A 20,867-nucleotide genomic window follows, 5' to 3' on the forward strand; every position below is an offset into this window, starting at 1 on the left:
ATTAGTCTCTGGATGTTATCTGTTAAATCACTTAATTGTTAGTTACTTTTCATAGATCTTCATTTTCTATTTCCTAGGAAGGAAAATTAGAAGAGGTGAACACAATCTTAGCCATTCATGACAACTATAAACACGAATTCTACAATGACGACTCTTGGGTGGAATTTATCGAGCTAGATATTGACGACCCTGATGAAAAGACTGAAGGCTCAGACACAGACAGACTTCTAAGCAATGACCATGAAAAATCACTTAATATCCTTGGGGCAAAGGACGACGACTCTGGACGTACCAGCTGTTGTGAACCTGACATTCTGGAGACTGATTTCAATGCCAGTGACACGTGTGACGGTACCTCAGAGGTTGCTCAGCCACAGAGGTTAAAAGGGGAAGCAGATCTCTTGTGCCTTGACCAGAAGAATCAAAGTGACTCGCCTTCTAATGATGCTGCCCCTGCTACCCAGCAGCCCAGTGTTATCCTAGCGGAGGAAGACAAACCAAGACCACTTCTCATTGGTGGAACTGAGTCAACTCATCAAGCTGCCCATACGCAGCTGAGCAACCCAAGTTCACTGGCAAACATCGACTTTTATGCCCAGGTAAGCGACATTACACCAGCAGGGAGTGTGGTCCTTTCCCCGGGCCAGAAGAATAAGGCAGGGATCGCCCAGTGTGACACGCATCCAGAAGTGGTCTCACCCTGCCAAGCAAGCTTCATCATGGACAGCGCCTATTTCTGCGAAGCAGATGCCAAGAAGTGTATCGCCGCGGCCCCTCACACCGAGGCAGAATCACGTGCAGAGCCCAGCTTTAACCAGGAAGACATTTACATCACCACAGAAAGCCTTAGCACTGCTGCTGGGAGGTCTGGGACAGCAGAGCGTGCCCCGAGTGCTGAGACGCCCGTCCCAGACTATACCTCCATTCATATAGTGCAGTCTCCCCGGGGCCTTGTACTTAATGCTACTGCCCTGCCCTTGCCTGACAAGGAGTTTCTCTCGTCATGTGGCTACGTGAGCACAGACCAACTGAACAAAATCATGCCGTAGCTTTTCTTCAGTTTCCCACGAGCTACCTATTTAATGGCAAAGAGTTGGCTGGGGCATGAATGCTTAAACCAAAACAATGTTTAAACCTTTTTTTTTGGTTGGGGGAGGGGGAGGAGTGAGGGTGGGGGATTCAGATTCTAAATGCCTTTTCCTCAAATGTTGAAACATGATACTAAAAAAAAAGTCCTTAATCAGATAGCTATTCCTGTAATATTGTAAATATTTTAAAGAATTGTCTCAAAGACTGTTTAGTGGCAGTGATTGTCTTGTTATTGTGGGTGTTAATTTTGTGCTCTAAGCATTGAATGGCTATGTTTTTAATGTATAGTAAATCATGCTTTTTGAAAAAGCGAAAAAAATCAGGTGGCTTTTGCAGTTCAAGAAGATTGAATCAAAATCATAGCAGAGGCTAATTTTTTTAATAATTGGGAACTAAAATTATAGGTAAGAAGATGAGAACTAGTTTGGATATGTAGAACATTTATTTTGACATAAAATGGATATAGATATTTTTAATAACTGACACTTTCAGCATGGCTATTTTCTATTACACTACACACTGTGTACTGTAGCTCATGCCGACCCATCTACAGAATGTAGTAACTGCAGTCTAAAGCTGGTTTCATGCTTTGGTCAATGCACCTGAAGCAAAAACAAGTTAGTTTTTTACAAGGCCCTTTTTATACCTCCTAAAACTCTTAAAATGATTGTAGTTACCTGCATTATTGGAACGTGCTTGTCTTAGCTGAATTTTTTTTTAACAAGTATGTGTTAATTTAGAAAACTTTAAAATGTTTGCACAAGTCAACTTACCATGAATCAAAAAAAAAAAAAAAAACATTTTCTTACCCAAGTTTTGGTTCATGTCCCAGCGCTCCATCCTAAGAAGAAATCCTAGCTAGTTCATACTGAGCAGGATTCATACACTCGCTGCAGATGCCAGGGAGTGCGCTCCTTGTGCGTGCAGATCACAGGAGACGAGCCTTAGAACCTCGGACGCCGTGTCCCTTAGTTCACATTTGCCTAAGGAAGGAATAGGTACAAGAAGCATTTTGTAAGTTGAAGCGGGTCGAGATGAAGTTAACCAGCTCATGGAATGAAAAGTTGGAGAAACAGGTTTTTTGTTTCACAGCCTACATAGCCACACACATGCGTATCATGTACTCAGGTAACGAGAAACAGAAGAAGCAAGATTTTCAGTCCCCACAGAGAACTCAAGTTTACTTAAACCAATAGCAGAAATTTTCTTCCTCACCGCACCTTTGATAGGAGTTATTTAAGGAGTGAAAGAAGTTTCATCATTTTTTTTTTATTTCCCCTCTAAATAGACTGGCCTCAAAGCGGGGAGCTCAGAAGAAAAAGGAGTAATTTGTCAATTATTGTTCAATCCCTTAATAACCTAAACATCACTTACAGGAGGATAGGAATTGTGCCCCAAAAGGCTGTCAAATGGAAGACTCATCTCATAGAAGAATGCTTCTCATGTTAAGTATTTTTTTTAAAGGTTAATAGAACTTTAAAGTTAGCTTTAACTTAAGTGGTATTTGCCATTTAGCTCAGACCTTTTTAGGAAACAAGCTCAATGGCTGGTCATTTTAAAGTCCCTCTTTCTTGCAGGAAGGATAGTGAAAAGTTAAAACTGGCTGTTTAAAGTTCAACATGTTACTTTGTAATAGATGTTTGATAGATTTTCTGCTACCTTGCTGCTAGGGTTTTCTCTAAGAGCTACATAATTTAGATTCATAGACAATTTCCTTGATGTAGAACCTAATTCAACCTAAAACTGTGTGTTTGGGAAAACTCTTACTATTTCACAATAGGCTGACAACATTTCTATAGCCAAAAATAGCTAAATACCTCAATCGGTCTCCGAATGTCATTTTGGTACTTTGCTGGCCACACAAGCCATTATTCACTAGTCTGACTAGTTGTGTCTGCAGTTTATATTTAACTTTCTTTATGTCTGTGGATTTTTTTCCTTCGAAGTTTAATAAATTTATTTTCTTGGACTCGTGATGGTGTGCGTCTACAGTCTGACACCCACAGGAAGCGTGTCCTAAACCAGACTGTGTACTGTCAAGTTCCCCTTGGAAGGGTTGCTTAGCACAGCTGGTTTCAGCACAGTGGCAGTGGGTGTGGAGATGTTTGTTCTGGGCGGGAATAGAAAGGAAAAGGCGATGGCTCCTTACCTCTAGGGGCCCAGCTCAAAAACAGCCTGCTGGCTTGCCTGGACTGCGGTCTCACCATCAGATTTTAGATGCATCATAGCTTGCATGATACATGTGGGGGTGTGAGATGGGGAGAGCTTAGCGTCAGCATTAGGTTAAGTTTCCAGTGTGAGCACATTGCCTAGAAAGAGTGTCTACCACTCACACATTAGAACAAGTCAGTTGTCAGCCTAGCTCCGTACCAGGGGAAGTCGATCAAGGGCTGGGGGTGGAAGGCCGGGTGAAGCAGGTTGCTCAGGAACCTACCACAAAGCAGAGATTCGTCCACAGGAGGCTCCAGCTGGGGTTGCTGCTGCATGGCGGGCACTGGGCCCTGAGAGGTGGGCGTCTGCAATGGCATTGAGAAACCCAGTGAACATTTATTGCTTCAGCAAGTTGAATGCTAGAGGCCACAACTTTCTGTGACGCTAGAGGGTTTGCATTCAATGCAAGTAAAGAATTTCTCCACCTGCTGCCTTCTGCTCTTTGAGCAGCCATTACCTAAAAGAGCCATGGGTGAAGCCTCAGGGTTTCCTGCTTTCTCATTTAGAAAATCATGTCTCTCTTGTCCCTGAGATATTAGAACATATACTGCCTTACCACATACAAAACAAATAAAAGGTTGCCACTTTAAGCACTGGATTTTTTTTTCATACACAAGTCCCAGTCTTTTATGAGATGACAGGTTTATCATTCATAGGGGATGCTTCAAGGGTCAGGAGCAAAGGGAAAGAAAGGCCTCTTACTTCCATGGATTGAAAGAGCCTGAGCCTTTCTATTTCAGAAGATGAAGGTCATGTGGAAGATGTGTTCCTGTATTTAAATGCTTAACAGTTCTAGGAAAATATACTAACAAATCTATTCGTCTGTTATAGTATTTTTACATTTACATAGTTTTACAACAAGATACTAAATATCTTTGCATGTTCCCTGTTTAGGGTAAGAAATGGGAAAAACTAGAGGTTATTTGAATCCAAACTCTAGTTGAAATCCAAGAGGATACATCAGTTGCCCAATCTCCTTGCTGGCTTGATATTTAAGAGTTGTGTGTAAAGGGAACAGCTTCTGGGTAAGAATTTGACCTTTGGTTAAGCTCTATTTCCTTCTAAAGGAAGTAAGAATATTATGCCAGCTATGTTACACAGGCACAATTGCTCATGGTTAAAATGACCTGACTGGTGAGTTACATCTGGATGAGGAGAAACTCTAAACGCCTGGAAGTAAACCGCACTTTGGACTTGAGTATGCTGACTCTGAGCATGTCCCCAATGGGGACACTGGAAGCTATGCCTATGGAGTTGTCATCAGAACTACTGGCTCCAGTGGGACACAGAGCATCTAAGCCTCACAGACTCCTTTACCTGCCCGATATGAGGCTCCGGACTTTGCCCCTGAGCTGTCCTCACTTGGCAGAGGAGAGGAAAGAAAATACTGGGCAGCTGTACAAATGGTTGTGCACGACTACATGGACTGTTGCCATGACTACACTTGTAAAACAGAGAGCGTGATTCTGCCCTGTCCTACATCCCTCTTGTTTACTCCTCCATAGGCTGGGGCCAAGTGTGGTCTGTAGTCGTCTGGGGAATGTTCACTTGAACTTAAGAGCCCCTTTTGGATGTAGCAAGAGACACTTGCCACTCAAGTAGAGTTTATGCTTTCCCGTCTCTGTTTTTTGTTCATGCCTCTTCTTCCATCTGAAAAGCAGCCACCTACCATGCCTGTCGAACTTGCCCTCATCCTTCATGGCCGAGCTCAAACAGCTCCTTCATGCAGCCCTCCCGGTTCCCTACAGCCTTGAGTGATCATTCTCTCCTCTGAACCAATTTCAATGGTGTTTATCACATTCTAGTTTTTAGCTCACCTAACAACTGCCTAGGATGGGTTTACCAGCATATATTCTGGGACACACCTGTTGCCTGAAATGTTCTTAAATGAGTGATTCTGTCAAGTAAGTCTGTGAAACATTTAATACTATACTTCCCTCTGGAAAGCCAGAGCACAAGTTAACATTTTAAAGCTTCTACTATTAAAGAAATCTGTTTAAACACATTATTTTCCAGTTCATTCAACAATGGAAAATATAATGGTGAAGGAGTACCCATTATTAGATCTATTAACACTTGGGAAAAGCTGCTATAAGAAGAGTAACTAGCAAGCCTGGCACAAAATAAAGTTAAAATAAATTTCAGGTGAATGTGAATCTGACCAAAGCCCCTTTATGTGAGGCCATAAAACTTACTTTATCAATAAAACTTCCTAAAGAATAAAAGGCAAAGCAACTACATGATTAAAATAACCACAGATCCTTCTCAGCTCAGGTGTATTACTTTATATATATTATACATGTGCTATTATATATATGAAAGAAATAATTTTATAATGTTAATTTTATAAAGTACTTTCTTACATATTATTTCATTAAAATATAACAAATCTGTAAGCAAGTCAAATATTTTTTTAACATTTTTACAGGCAAGAATACCAAGGCAGAAAACCTAAGAGATTTTCCCAAAGTTACATAGCTAGTAAGTGTTGGAATCAGGACAAAAAACACAGAACTTGACTAGTCCAGTATTCCAATCATAGTGTAGGCTGTAATATTTCTTGATAGGGGGAAAGTTTCTGATCCTATTCAGTGTAAAGAAGATGGAAAATTGTTTTACAGTATCCATGAATCCAAAGAATCACATGCTAAAGATACGTTTCTTTTTCTGATCAATATAAACATTTACTAGCACACCACTGGTTAACAACCAGTTCAGGGAGGCAGGGGGCAGGAGGGAGTCGAGATTTGTAGTATTTGCCAGTTTTCTGTGGTATGAATACTCCCAATGTGACTGATTTAAACCTATCAATGTTTCATCACTGAACACAAAGTCAGGAAGGGACTGCATGATCAGCTCTCATTAGACTTCAAGCCAGTGCCAGCACACCACTGAGTCTACCCAACCTGATAATTCTATCTGACGGAGGACATTTCTCATAATGGTTAGATTGCATTTCCAGCTGGCATTTATTACGCACTTACCATGTGTCAGATACTATTCTAAACACTTACACACTGGAACTTATTTTAGCCTCACAACAATCCTAAGAAGGTCTATTATTCCCAGCTTAGTGATGTGGAAACAGGAATAAAGTTTATTAACATGACCAAAGTCACAAAATTAATAAACATAAGAGCCAAGATGCAAACATAAGCACTCGAACTCCAGAAAGGAGCAAGAAAAGTTGAAAATAGAACTGCCATGTGATCCAGTAATCCCACTTCTGGAGTTGAAAGGAATTGAAAACAGGATCACAAAGAGATTATCTGCACGCTCGTGTTCATCGCAGCATTATTCACAATAACCAAGATAGGAAAACAGCCTAAGTGTCTACTGATGGATGAATGGATACAGAAAGTGTGGAATAAAGAAACTATAAGATACAGCACAGCCTTGCACTAGATCTGGGATGAAAACAGCAGAGAAAGGGATGCTACCTCAAGCAGAACCACAGATGACTACAAAGGTAGTGCATAGGCCCCCTGTGAGCACATAGGCCTCACTTGCTTCAGCAATGGTTTCCTTTGGGAGCAGGACACAAACTCAAGGGCAACAGAGCCTGATGGAACCTGACCCTCAGGGCTTCTACGCCAACAACTCAGGAGGCCGACTCCATTCCTGGCAGGGCGGGGATAGCCACAGTGCATAGAGGAAGTCCTGCCTCACATCCTGAACAGGTTTAAATCCACCAAAACCAACCACACCCCCTATCAAGGGGATAACAGCCAGCACACTCTGAGGAAATATGTGGCTGGCATCCATACCAAAACGAGCCATCACACCAAAAACATTGGACATGCACAGTCCACACAGGGATGCTACCACATAAAAATACTCCTTCAAGACCACAGTTGATAACTGCTGCTCCTAAACTCAGAGTCAGAGAAAGTTAAGTAAAATGAAAAGGTAAAGGAACTACTCCCAATTAAAAGAACAAGAGAAATCCCCTGAAAGAATAATGAAACAGACCTCACCAGTCTACTAGACTCTGAGTTTAAAAAAGAGGTTATAGAAATGCTAAAAGAATTAAGAAAGAATATCAATAGAAATGCAGATCACTGTGACAAGGAACTAGAAACTATAAAGATCAACCAATCAAAAATAGGAAAGGTCATAGTTACATAGGTCTTCTTCAAGAAAGAAGAAAAATCCCAAATAACCTAACCTACCACCAAAAAGAATTTGAAAAAGAACCAACAAAACCCAAAGTCAGCAGAAGAAAAGAAGATTAGAGAGGAAATAAATAGAAACCCAGAAAACAACAGAAGATATCGATAAAATTAAGAGCTGTGTTTTTTGTTGTTGTTGTTTGTTTGTTTGTTTTTTAAAGAAACAGAATCAACAAACCTCTAGCCAGGACCACCAAGAAGAAAAGGGTGAGGACCCAAATAAACAAAATAAGAAATTAAAGAGGAGAAACAACAACTGGTATCACAGAAATATCAAGGAAGGAAGGAAGGAAAGAAAGGAAGGAAGGAAAGGAAGGAAGGAAGGAAGAAGGAAAGGAAGGAAAGGAAGGAAAGGAAGGAAAGGAAGGAAAGGAAGGAAGGAAGAAAGGAAGAAAGGAAGAAAGGAAGAAAGGAAGAAAGGAAGAAAGGAAGAAAGGAAGAAAGGAAGAAAGGAAGAAAGGAAGAAAGGAAGAAAGGAAGAAAGAAAGAAAGAAAGAAAGAAAGAAAGAAAGAAAGAAAGAAAGAAAGAAAGAAAGAACTTAAGAGAATACTGAACAGTTACTTGCCAACAAATTGGACAACCTAGAAGAAATGGATAAGTTTCTAAAATCATCAAGCCTGCCAAAACTGAGTCAAGAAGAAACACATGATTTGAACAGACTAATCACTAGAAGTGAAATAGAATCTGCAATTTTAAAAAATTCCCTCCAAACAAAAGTCCAGGACCAAACAGCTTCACTGGAGAATTCTACTAAACACATAAAGAGGTTCTGCCTATCCTGCTTAAACTATTCCAAGAAAACTAAAGATGCAGGAGCTCTCTTAAATTTATTCTATGAAGCCACAATTATCCTGATACCAAAACAAGACAAAAACACTACAAAAAAATTACTGGACAATATCTTCGATGAACATAGATGCAGAAATCCTCAACAAAACATTAGCAAAGTGAATCCAACAACATAAAAAGGATCATACACCATGATCAAGTTGGATTCATTCCAGGGTTATATGGATGGTTCAATATAAGCAAAATCAATGTGATACACAACATTAACAGATAAAAAACAGATGATCATCTCAATAGACACAGAAAAAGCCATTTGACAAAATTCAACTTTCATTCATGGTAAAAACGCTCACCAAAGTGGGTGTAGAGGGAACTTAACACTAAAAGGACAAACTCACAGCCAACATAATACTCAGCAATGAAAAGCTGAAAGCCTCCCTGCTAAATTCAGGAACAAGATAAAGATGCCCACTCTCACCACTTCTATTCAACATAGTATTGGAATTCCTAGCCACAGCAATCAGACAAGAAATGAAAGATACACAAATTGGAAGGGAAGAGGTTAGATTCTCACTATTTGCAGATGACATGTTACTCTGTATAGAGAATCCTGAAGTCTCCACAGAAAACTATCAGAATAAATAAATTCAGGAAGATAGCAGGATGCAAGATTAATATAGAGAAATCTGTTGAATTTCTTTACACTAATAATGAAATATAAAAAAAAAAATCCCATTTTAAAATTGCACCAAAAAAATATGTAGGAATAAACTTAACCAATGAGGTGAAAAACCTATACATTGAAAACTACAAAACATTGATAAAGTAAATTGAAGATAATCCAAAGAAATGGGAAGATATCCCATGCTCTTGAATAGAAAGAATTAATATTGTCTAAATGGCCATATCACCCAAAGCAATCTACAGACTTAATGCAATCCCTATCAAAATACCCAGGACATTTCCACAGAGCTAGAACAAATAATTCTAAAATTTATATTGAAACACAAATGACCCAGAATTGCCAAAGCAATACTGATGGGGGGGGGGGGGGAAGCTGGAGGGATAACGCTGCAAACTTCAGACTATACTATAAAGCTACAGTAATCAAAACAGTGTGGTATTGGCACAAAAAAAGACATGTAGGTCAATGCAGTAGAGAGCCCAGAAATAAACTCATGCACCTATGATCAATTAATAAATGACAAAAAGGGGAAGAGTATACAATGGAGAAAAGACAGTCTCTTCAAGTGGTGTTAGGAAAGCTGAACAGCTACATGTAAATCAATGAAATTAGAACACTCTCTCACATCATATACAAAATTAAACTCAAAATGGCTTGAAGACCTAAAGGTAAGACATGACAATAAAATTCCCAGAATAAAGCACAGGCAGAACACTGACATAAATCATGGCAGTATTTCTTTGGATCTATTTCCTAAAGCAAAGCAAAAATAAACAACTGTTATTGAATCAGACTTAAAATCTTTTGAACAGTAAAGGAAACCATTGAAAAAGGACAACCTACTGAACGGGAGAAAATATTTGATAATGATATGACCAGAAAGGGGTTAGTATACAAAACACATAACAGCTCATACAACTTAATATCAAAAAAAAAAAACAAAAAAAAAAAAACCAATTAAAAAAACAGACAGAAAACCTGAATAGACATTTTTCCAAAGAAGACATACAGATGGCCAACAGGCACTTGAGAAGATGCTCAACATTGTTAAGAGAAATGCAAATTAAACCACAGTGAGATATCAGCTCACAACTGTCAGAATGGCTATCATCCAAAAAGGCCACAAATAACAAACACTGGCAAGGATGTGGAGAAAGGGAACACTCATACACTGTTGGTTGGTACAGCCACTGTGGAAAACAGTAAGGAGGTTTCTCAAAAAACTGAACAGAACTACCATATGACCCAGCAATTCAACTCCTAGGTATATATCTGAAAAATACAAAAACACTAGTATGAAAAGATACATGTACTCCATTGTTCATAGCATCATTATTTACAATTGCCAAGATATGGAAGCAAACTAAGTGTCCAACAATAGATAAACTGATAAAGAAGATGTGATACACACATACACACACACACACACACACACACACACACAGAGAATGGAATACTACTTGGCCATAAAGAATAAAATTTTGCCATTTGCAACAACATGGATGGACTTGGAGGGTATTATGCTGTGTGAAGAGAGTCAGACAGAGAAAGACCAGTACTATATGATATCACTTATATGCAATATCCAAAAAATACAATACAACAAACTAGTGAATATAACAAAAAGGAAACACTCACAGATACAGAGAGCAAACTAGTAGCTACCAGTAGGGAGTGGGAAAGGGAAGGGGAAAGAGGAATAGGAGATTAAGAGGTACAAACCATTATGTTTAAAATAAATAAGCTACAAGGATATATTGTACAACACAGGGAATATAGATAATATTTTATAATAACTATAAATGGAATATAACATTTAAAAACTGTGAATCACTATGTTGTACACCTGTAACATGTAATATTGTATATTAACTGTATCTCAATTAAATAACCTGTAGGGAAAAAATGGGCAGAAGACCTAAACAGACATTTTTCCAAGTGAGACACAAGTGGCCAACAGGAATATGAAAAGATACTCAACATTACTAATTATTAGAAAAATGGAAATCAAAACCACAATGGGGCAGTACCTCATTGGTGCTATCATCAAATGGCAATCATCAGTCTACAAATAAACACTGGAAACAGTGTGGAGAAATGGGAATCCTCATACACTATTGGTGGGAATGTAAATTAGTGCAACCACTGTGGAAAACACTATGGAGCGTCTTTTAAAACCTAAAAATAGAGCTAACATATGATAGAGCAATCATACTACTTGGGTATAAACCCAGAAAAAACTAATTCAAAGATATGTGCACCTCAATGTTCACAGCAGCACTATTTATAAGAGCCAAGTGGGGAGTCTCTAGCTCAGTGGCAGAATGCATGCCTAGCATGCACAAGGTCCCAGTTCAATCCCGAAGTGCCTCCATTAAAAATAAACAAATAAACCTAATTACCTCCCCCGCCAAAACAAACAAACACAATAGCCAAGACATGGAAGCAACCCAATAATAGACAATTGGCTTAAGATGTCTCACACACACACACACACACACACACACACACACAGTGGAATATTACTTAGCCATAAAAATGAATTGTTGCCATTTGCAGCAACATGAACCTAGAGAATATTATATTTAGTGAAGTCAGGCAGAGAGACAAATATTATGTATCACTTACATGTGGAATCTGAAAAATACAAGTGAATCTATATACAAAACAGAAACATACTCAGAGACACAGAAAGCAAATTTATGGTCACCAAAGGCAGGGGGAACATATTAGGCATAGGGGATTAACAGATACAAACACTACACAGAAAATAGATAACAAGGATTTAGTGTATGGCACAGGGAATTATATTCAACATCTTGTAATTGCCTATAATGGAAAATCATCTGATATATATATATATATATATATATTCAGTTATATATATAACTGAATATATATATTCAGTTATATATATAACTGAATCACTTTGCTGTACCTCTGAAACACAATATTGAAAATCAACTGTACTTCAATTAAAAAAAAGAAACTGAGGAGATAGGTGATATATGCAGCTACACACTGGAATATTATTCAGCCTTAATAAAGAAGGAAATCCTGCCAGTGTGAATGGTGGTGGAAGACAATACACTAACCAAAGTAAGACACAGAAATACTGCATGATCTCACTTATATGTAAAATCTAAAATAGTCAAACTCACCGAAGCAGAGTCCAATGGTGATTTTCCAGGGGCTGCACAGGGGGAGAAATAAAGTGATATTAGCCAAAGGGTACCAAGTTCCAGTTATGCAAGATGAATAATTTCTGGAGATCTGATGTACAGCACAGGGACTACAGTTAATTTTATATTGTACACTTATAGGGGATTGAATCCCCTTCCCACCCACCCCCACACACAAAATGGTAACTACATAGACATAATATATATATATGTTGACTGAAGAAAAACACACAACCTAGAAGTTACAAATTTTATTTTATTCTTGGACCTTACAGAGAACTATAGTCCAGGAGACAGCCTCAACTTGAGGAACTGTTCCAAAGGGAGGAGCCAGGATATATAGGAGTTTTTGTTGGGGAAAAAAATATGTAGTCCAACATCAAGAGATCACAGCTAACTATTAAAAGTGAATCTCAAGAATTTGGGTAATTTTTTATGTATGGAAAGAAGCAAGAATCTAGGCTCACTGAAATTATTCCTTAGACATACACCTTAACTCTCTAGGGCCAGTATCCTAATTTTCTCCATCCTGAATTCCCCTCAGGGTGCGCTGTCAGAGGCAGCTGCAATGGCTGATGACAGGGAACATTTGTTGTTTACTGGAATGGTAGGTAATGGTCTTTGTTCACTGAAATGTCAGGCAACATTTTTCTTGTTCATAATTAGCATGATTGTGATCACTTCATAATATATATGTATATCAAGATATCAAGTTGTGTATCTTAAATATTTATAATTTTTATATGTCAGTGATATCTCAATCATTGGCACACAAATCTGTAATTACTTCCAGTCAAGGAACCGTTTGGAAAATGAAAATGTCATCAATAGCCTTGCTCAGGAATGAGACTTAGAAATATGAAATACCCGTTAAACTATCCTCTTATTAGCATCCTCACCTCCACTACCTTAGTTCAGGCTCTGATTATCTCAATGCTTCACTCTCCTAAATTGTCCCCATTTGTATCAGATTAGAAAAGCTACCTTTTATCTAATTTGAAAAAGGATCATTTCTGAAATATGGCAATAAATTTTTTAAATAGTCAAACTTTTTTCCATGGCAAGTACATTATGTGCTTTCATGTTTCAAGTAATACCAATCCCATCCTCAGCCTTTGCTGCATCTTCATGGTGTGGAAGTGAAAAAAAAAAATCAGTGAAAGGTGTGAAACCTCTTGAGGTCTGGAAAATCTCACATCCTTTCTTCTACAGGGTAACATAGACAATTTAAATGAAAGCAATGAGGAAATAGACCTACCTCTTGAAGGCAGGAGCTCCAGTGAATTTTTGCCCATTTTTAATGGACTACATTATGTGATAGATCTTACATACATTAAAAAGTAAGGAAGCCACATTCTTGGCTACCCAGACAACCTCCAACAATGACTCAATAATAGTTTTATTAACTCTTATTGTTCCTCAGAGGCATTCATCTGGTGATCTCTCCCCTCTAACCTTACCCAATTCCTGGAGATCTGGTTCTCATTATCTATATAGTCCCTTTTACTTCCTAGCACAGCCTAAGAGAGAGTTCTGATTAGGTTGGGTAGTCTCGATCTATGTAGATCATCCCTATCAGGCAGAGTTCTCCCCCTAGATCACCTCTAGAGGGCGCTGGCCCATATACAATTTCCTGATTCTCAAGGGGGAGAGGAAGAGTCAGCAAGAACTCCCTGCAAAGAGGGCAAGGGAGAATCACCTGTTGACATCTTTTTAATTATTCAACATAAAAAACTTTTACCATCCTTCAACAATAGGCTCAACCCTACAAGAATTACCTGCACTGTAAAACCTTCCCCAGCATCCACATGCAGAACTGGGGGCTCCCACCTCCAGGGTCTTGTGTTATCTCAACTTTTGGACTAGTTACATGTTATAGTAATACAGTAGACAGAGCACTGGGGAGGGTAGACAAGGTCATAGGAACATTTCCAGTACACAAAATGGGCTCAGACTGAAATTTCCTGGAAGGTTGTCTCACATAGTATTTACCTCTATTTAAAAAAAAAAAAAAAAAAATTCAACTGAGTTAATTTTAAAGGTCTATTGGCTTTATTCCATCATTCACAAATCAGACAGTATCCAATCTAGCAAACAGAAAGGAGCACCGAGGAGCCATACAAAATCAATGACCAATCACTAAAAATGAAATAGAATCAGCAATAAAAAACCTCCCTGCAAACAAAAGTCCACGACCAGATGGCTTCACTGGGAAATTCTATCAAAACATACAGAGAAGAGCTCATACCAATCCTTCTCAAACTTCCATATTGGTTGATAATCCTGAGATTTATTTGTGGTGTGTAACAGGTACCTGTACCTGGTGCCTCAGTTGAAAGAGACTGGGATGGGGGGTGGTGCCCACTCAATTGAAAGATAGGAGGAGGAACTCTGAAAGACACTGGGCTGTCTGGGCTGAGTGGTTAGGTTGGAGGCTGATCTGACAAAAGAATCGGCAAGGTAGCAGAATACAAGATTAACATTCAGAAATCAGTGGCATTTCTTTACATTAACAATGAAATATCAGAAAAGGAAAGAAAAGAAACAATCCCTTTTAAAATTGCATCCAAAAAAATAAAATACTTAAAAATAAATCTGACCAAGGAAATGGAAGGCTTATATGGAGAGAACTACAAAACACTGACAAAGGAAATTAAAGATGACTTTAAGAAATGGAAAGCTATCCCATGTTCGTGGATTAGAAGAATTACTATTAAAATAACCATACTACCCAAAAGCAATCTACAGATTTAATGCAATCCCTATCAAATTACCCAGAACATTTTCCACAGAATTAGAACAAATAATCCTAAAATTTATACGGAATCATGAAAGACCCAGAATTGCCAAAGCCTTATTGAAGAAAAAGAATGAAGCTGGAGAAATAACCCTCCCAGAATAACCTCCTTCAGACAATACTACAGAGCTACAGTAATCAAGACAGCATGGTATTGCTATAAAAACAGACATATGGATCAATGGAACAGAGCAGAGCCCAGAAATAAACCCACAAACTTTTGGTCAATTAATATTTGACAAAGGAGGCAAGAACATACAATGGAGAAGACAGTCTCTTCATTAAATGATGTTGGGAAAACTGGACAGCTGCATGTAAATCAATGAAGTTAGAATACTCCTGCACACCATATACAAAAATAAACTCAAAATGGCTTAAAGATTTAAACATAAGACAAGACACCATAAACCTCTTAGAAGAAAACATAGGCAAAACATTATCTGAAATAAATCTCAGCAATGTTCTCCTAGGGCAATCTACACTAGCAATAGAAATAAAAGCAAAAATAAACAAATGGGACATAATTAAACTTCAAAGCTTTTGCACAGCAAAGGAAACAATAAGCAAAACAAAAAGACAACCTACAGAATGGGAGAAAATATTTGCAAAAGGTGAGGCTGACAAGGGCTTAATTTCCAGAATGTATAAACAGCTCATACAACTTAAAAAAAAAAAAAAAAAAAAAAAAAAAAAAAAAACACAACCCAATCCAAAAATGGGCAGAAGACCTAAAAAAGCAGTTCTCCAATGAAGACATACAGATGGCCAATAGGCACATGAAATAAATGCTCAATATTATTAATTATCAGAAAAATGCAAATCAAAACTACAATGAAGGATCACTTCACACCAGTCAGAATGGCCATCATTAAAAAATTCACAAACAATAAATGCTAGAGAGGGTATGGAGAAAAGGGAAAACCTACACTGTTGGTGGGAATGTAGTTTGGTGTAGCCATTATGAAAAACAGTATGGAGATTCCTCAAAAAACTAAAAATGACTTACCATATGATCCAGCAATCCCACTCGTGGGCATATATCCAGAGGGAACTTAAATTTGAAAAGAAACATGCACCCCAATGTTCACAGCAGCACAATATACAGTAGCCAAGACACGGAAACAACATGAATATCCATCAACAGAGGACTGGATAAAGAAGTTGTGGTATATTTATACAACAGAATACTACTCAGCCATAAAAAAAATAATAAAATGCCCTTTGCAGCAACATGGATGGACCTGGAGCACGTCATTCTATGTGAAGTCAGAAAGAGAAAGAAAAAATATATGATATCACTTATATGTGGAATGTAATAAAAAGACAAACTTATTTACAAAACAGAAATAGACTCACAGAGAAAACAAACTTACGGCTACTGGGGAGGGGGGCGGGGAAAGGATAAATTGGGAGTTCAAAATTTGCAGATACTAACTACTATACCTAAAATAGATAAACAACAAAATTTACACTGTATAGCACAAGGAACTATATTCAATATCCTGTAGTAACTTATGGTTAAAAAGAATATGAAAATGCATATATGTATGTTATGATATAACTGAATTATTGTGCTGTATACCAGAAACTGACACATTGTAAACTGACTATACTTTAATAAAAATATATTTTTTTAAATTATGCATAATAAAAGCCTAAGAAAATAAAGACATATCTATATTAATTATAACTGACAAACTTAAATGAACTTGAATACCAAATATTTCCCAGTTCATGTGAACCTGGAATTCATTCTGGCCTGTTTTTTTTATATTTCTGAGAATTCATATATGCTCTTAATTTCCTTTAAGCCAACTAAGTAGAGCTCATTTACAAATTAGTTTTGATATTACCATCCAAAGGTAAAGACATATTTATAATGCACACATAGAGACATACAGAAGGCACAACCAGGTCTCATAGCTTCATTTTAAAACTTAGTCATGAATCAGGCATTACAATACAAAACTCACTAGTTTATAAATAACAGTTGGAATAAGTTCAATTTTAAAAGCCCTCTCTCTTTTTCTCAGTCTCAGGAATTACAGATAAAATAGATGTTCCTGAGAGCCCTTGTCTCAAGGCACTGGGAGAGAAAAGCAAGTTCTCCAGGAAGGACTTGTTCCCTCAGGGTCACAACGTGAAGAGATGTTTTATCAACCCACCTTTCTCTAACAACACTATATGCAATAAAGAGCCCATTTGGGCCACTTTCTGGGCAACATTTTCCTTTAATTACTAATTAAGTTAAGTACTTGTAAGTTTTGTACATACATAAACCTGGCTGGGGTGTTAGTCCAAGGCTGGTTTCCTGATACCCCCTCATTTCTCTGTTTGACAGGCTCTATTTCCCATTTTAAAGTTGAATTTGTGGGGGATAAAATTCACTAATAAAATTACATGGTGGGCCAGTGTGCTGCTTGTAAGCTTAACTCCTCTAGGCATAACCCCAGTCATTGCATCCCTCTCGTGTCTTAGAGTCTCCCGTCATAGTCTAACTAGACCACTGTGGGTACTCAGATGATCCCTGGATGAGCAAGTTTTTAAATTAATGAGTTTCCCTATGGGACCACTACACAGTATGAGGACTCTTGCCTTCATCGCTTCTGTAAATTTCTCAGTTGCCAGAGAAAGCCATAACCAACCAGAAGGAGTCTTGTCCCTCTTCTTCAGAGGGAAACTCTCATGTAATATCTTTACTTTTATCCCAACAAATTCAGTAAGGCAGTCAAATTGAGGAAAGGTGTCAGATCAGCCTCCAACCTAACCACTCAGCCCAGACAGCCCAGTGTCTTTCAGAGTTCCTCCTCCTATCTTTCAATTGAGTGGGCACCACCCCCCATCCCAGTCTCTTTCAACTGAGGCACCAGGTACAGGTACCTGTTACACACCACAAATAAATCTCAGGATTATCAACCAATATGGAAGATCCAAGAACCAGAAGAGACTCAGCCATATTCATCTGGTCTCTCCAAGAAAGCAGATGGTGTGAACAAAAATACTCCATTGTGAGTGAAAATACTGCAACCATATCACTAAACAAAGAATGTTGACACCAAGTCCTCAGCAGCTGCCACCACCCCCAAGTGGGGACAGGCCTGCAGCCCAGCCTCTGCAGCCACTCACAGTGGTGCACTCTGAGGGGACTCAGAACAAGAAAGGAAAGATAATGGCCTTAGATAGCCAGGTGCTTGTCAAAGGAATGAATTCAGTGAACCCAAATGTTTGCTTCCTCCCACACATAGAAATGCACTAAATTCTTGAACTTGAGATGCCTCGTTTTCTTTAGATAACAAGTAATCTTTTATTGTTCCACCTACCTGGTCTTTGTTGTAAAGCTCCTAAATATTCTGGCTCCTCCCCTACCTCTTCAGAGCAGTCCCTCAGAGCCATCTGAGAGGCTGTCATCCCGGCTCGAGTCCTCCCACCAGGTAAAACATAACTCTTAACTTTTAGGCTGTGCATTTATTTCAGTCGACACCTACTAGCGATTTTATTCTGACAACCAGACCTTAGAATGGGAAACAGAACTTACGAAACAAAAGAAAAAGAAATGACAGATTGCCGGCCTCCAACTAATACCCCAGCCTGGTTTATGTACGTACAAAACATACAACTTTAATTGGGAAATTAAAAAAACTCACTCTGAACATAACTATCCAGGCCTGATAAAAACTTTTCCTTTTTTTTTGGAATTCTGACCTTATAAAAACAAAAGCCCCTTTAGGGGGAACTTGGATTTCTCTTCCTGTGTCCTTGAAATGTAAATGTTTTATCTTTCTCCAGGTGTTTTTTGTGTGTGTGTGTGTGTGTGTGTGTGTGTGTGTGTGTGTGTGTGTGTGTGTGTGTGTGTGTGTGTGTGTGTGTGTGTGTGTTTCCTTTTTTTTTCAAAGGAAAACTTGGACTCTGACATGCAAAGGTACAAGTATTGTGCACATATGGTAGCCAAGGAAATAAATTGGGATTCTCAGCAATTCTTTGATTGTACCAATTCTCAGGCATTTTGCCATTTTAACCTTTGTTATATCAGCCTGGACCACAAAGGCCTTTACCTTTTGGGGAGTAAACTTTTGAATTTTATTTAGGCAACACCCCCCACTCTCATGTGGAAAAGCCTCTTCATCTTATTGGTTTAAAATCACTATATATATATATTGATGGCCATATAATGGATCCTTTAATTTGGAAAAACTTCTAAATTGGTGAAAGTTAAGAGAGCTCTCATTATAAACAGCTATTTTATTGGTACCTATTAAAATCAATCAAGTTTATCAATCAAGTTTAAAGGTGGAAAAATATATCTAATGGTTAACCTACGAACTTAGATTTTTTAAAAAAAGGTTAGAAAAGCTACATTTGTGTTTTTCCTTTCCCCTCAATGGTTTTAGAGATGCTAATAAAAACATTAGAATCATTAATGTTAATTAGGTTGAGTAACTGGAAAAAGGAATGTAAAAATGTCAGGTTTTTTCTTAAAGAGAAAAAATAAAAAAGGGACTTATCCCAAATGGATAAATGTTTTTAAATGGTTATTTTGAATGGGATAAATAAAATGGACATTTTTGGATTTAGATACAAGGTTTTGATACTACACTACGTAAAGTTAAAAAGTGAAAAGGCCAAAGGGATCACATACTGGTCCCCAACATTAAAGTTCAAACAAGTCCGCTTTATTTACCCCAGTTAAAAATGTATGTATTTATAGGGCTGGAAAAAATATATATAGACTGAAATATTTGATCAATGATTGGGGCAACAGACCAATTAATCAAATTAAAAATTGACAAGGGCCTAAGTCCTTTGGCTCAAACTTGGGGATCCCAGAGACTTTTATATAAAATTAGATAAAGTGGACAAGAAATAAAAGAAAAAGGCTTCTGGCACTCCTTCTAGAAATAAAAATTATTAAACTTAATGAATATTAAAATTAAAGGTATAAGAGTTAATAAAATTGAGATAATTTGTAAAATTGGTATATTTAAATGGGCTTTATATAAACCTCTTTTGCTTAATTATGTTGTGGGATAGATATGTTTCAATAGAAAAATGCTTCCCTTCTTGGTATTATAAGGGTGGGCACATATCTGTCCCTCAGAAAATATTAATTAAACAAACTAAAGGAAACCAATAGAGTTACCTGAGCCATCCAATATAAAGTAAAACAAAAAACTAATATTCAGGGGTTAATAAAATAGTAAGAGATTTACCCTGGGTTTAACTTATAACTCAAGGAAAAGAGATCTTACTAAACACCTTCTGCAAGCTTTTAAGACATGATAAAGTAAACCTTAAAGTTTTAAAACATGGAATTCTTTGTTTACAGCTCTTCTCACTGATACAGAAAAGCAAATTAAGGAGATACAATTCGGCCTAGGTGACAGACCAGTTCTTTGGGGAACTGGAAGCAACTGTCTTTGTCTTGCAGATCAGAAATGTAAATACAGCAAACAATGACCTAGGAATGAGCCTAATTAGCTCAATGAGATAAAACTTGAGGCCAAAGAAATTTTTGGCATTTTAGAACTCAGAACTCTGACGGCTCCTTCAGACTTTGTCAAGAAATCTTAAATGTCTTTTTCATAAATAGTAAGCCTTAGTGATTTGAGCTAGCAAATTCAGCTTACTCCAACTGTTATTTATAAGCAGTAAATTTATACTGTAATACTTAACTCATAAGTAAGTTTTAAAGTGAAGCTATGAGATCTCTAGCTTTTGTTTATAAGTCTCTGTATATATTATAGATATATTTCTACTGCTAAAAAAAATAATAGTAATGTGGTGTGATAAAATTCTAAGTAAATTAAAATGAGATGACAGCTTTTGGGTAAATTCTTTAAAATACATTTTTTAAAATATATGCTTAAGATAATCTCTAAATATTTGGTATCTTTAAATTCTAAAGTTGTGCTAAATTAAGTTAAATGATGGGAGTTTATTAAAT

General features: G+C 37.6%; 1 protein-coding gene and 1 long non-coding RNA gene across 5 annotated transcripts in view; one reads left to right on the forward strand and one right to left on the reverse strand.

Moving 5' to 3' along the window:
- Positions 1-3,063, forward strand: part of GHR (growth hormone receptor) — a 238,355-nt gene extending 235,292 nt beyond the window's left edge. For all 3 annotated transcript variants that reach the window (XM_011000802.3, XM_031444530.2, XM_064480357.1), the window contains exon 10: positions 78-3,063. In XM_011000802.3, coding sequence (XP_010999104.3) covers positions 78-1,049 — 972 coding nt within the window. In that variant the 3' untranslated portion in view covers positions 1,050-3,063. The remainder of the gene's footprint in view (positions 1-77) is intronic.
- LOC105107019 (uncharacterized) overlaps positions 1-20,867 on the reverse strand; it is a 75,590-nt gene that overhangs the window by 10,462 nt on the left and 44,261 nt on the right. For both annotated transcript variants that reach the window (XR_838814.3, XR_010378186.1), the window contains exons 5-7: positions 12,109-12,140; positions 3,524-3,605; positions 1,899-2,072 (exon numbers count right to left, since the gene is read on the reverse strand). This is a non-coding gene — a long non-coding RNA (uncharacterized LOC105107019). The remainder of the gene's footprint in view (positions 1-1,898; positions 2,073-3,523; positions 3,606-12,108; positions 12,141-20,867) is intronic.

Source organism: Camelus dromedarius, chromosome 3 (genome assembly GCF_036321535.1).
Source record: "Camelus dromedarius isolate mCamDro1 chromosome 3, mCamDro1.pat, whole genome shotgun sequence".
NCBI classification, from domain to species: domain Eukaryota; kingdom Metazoa; phylum Chordata; class Mammalia; order Artiodactyla; family Camelidae; genus Camelus; species Camelus dromedarius.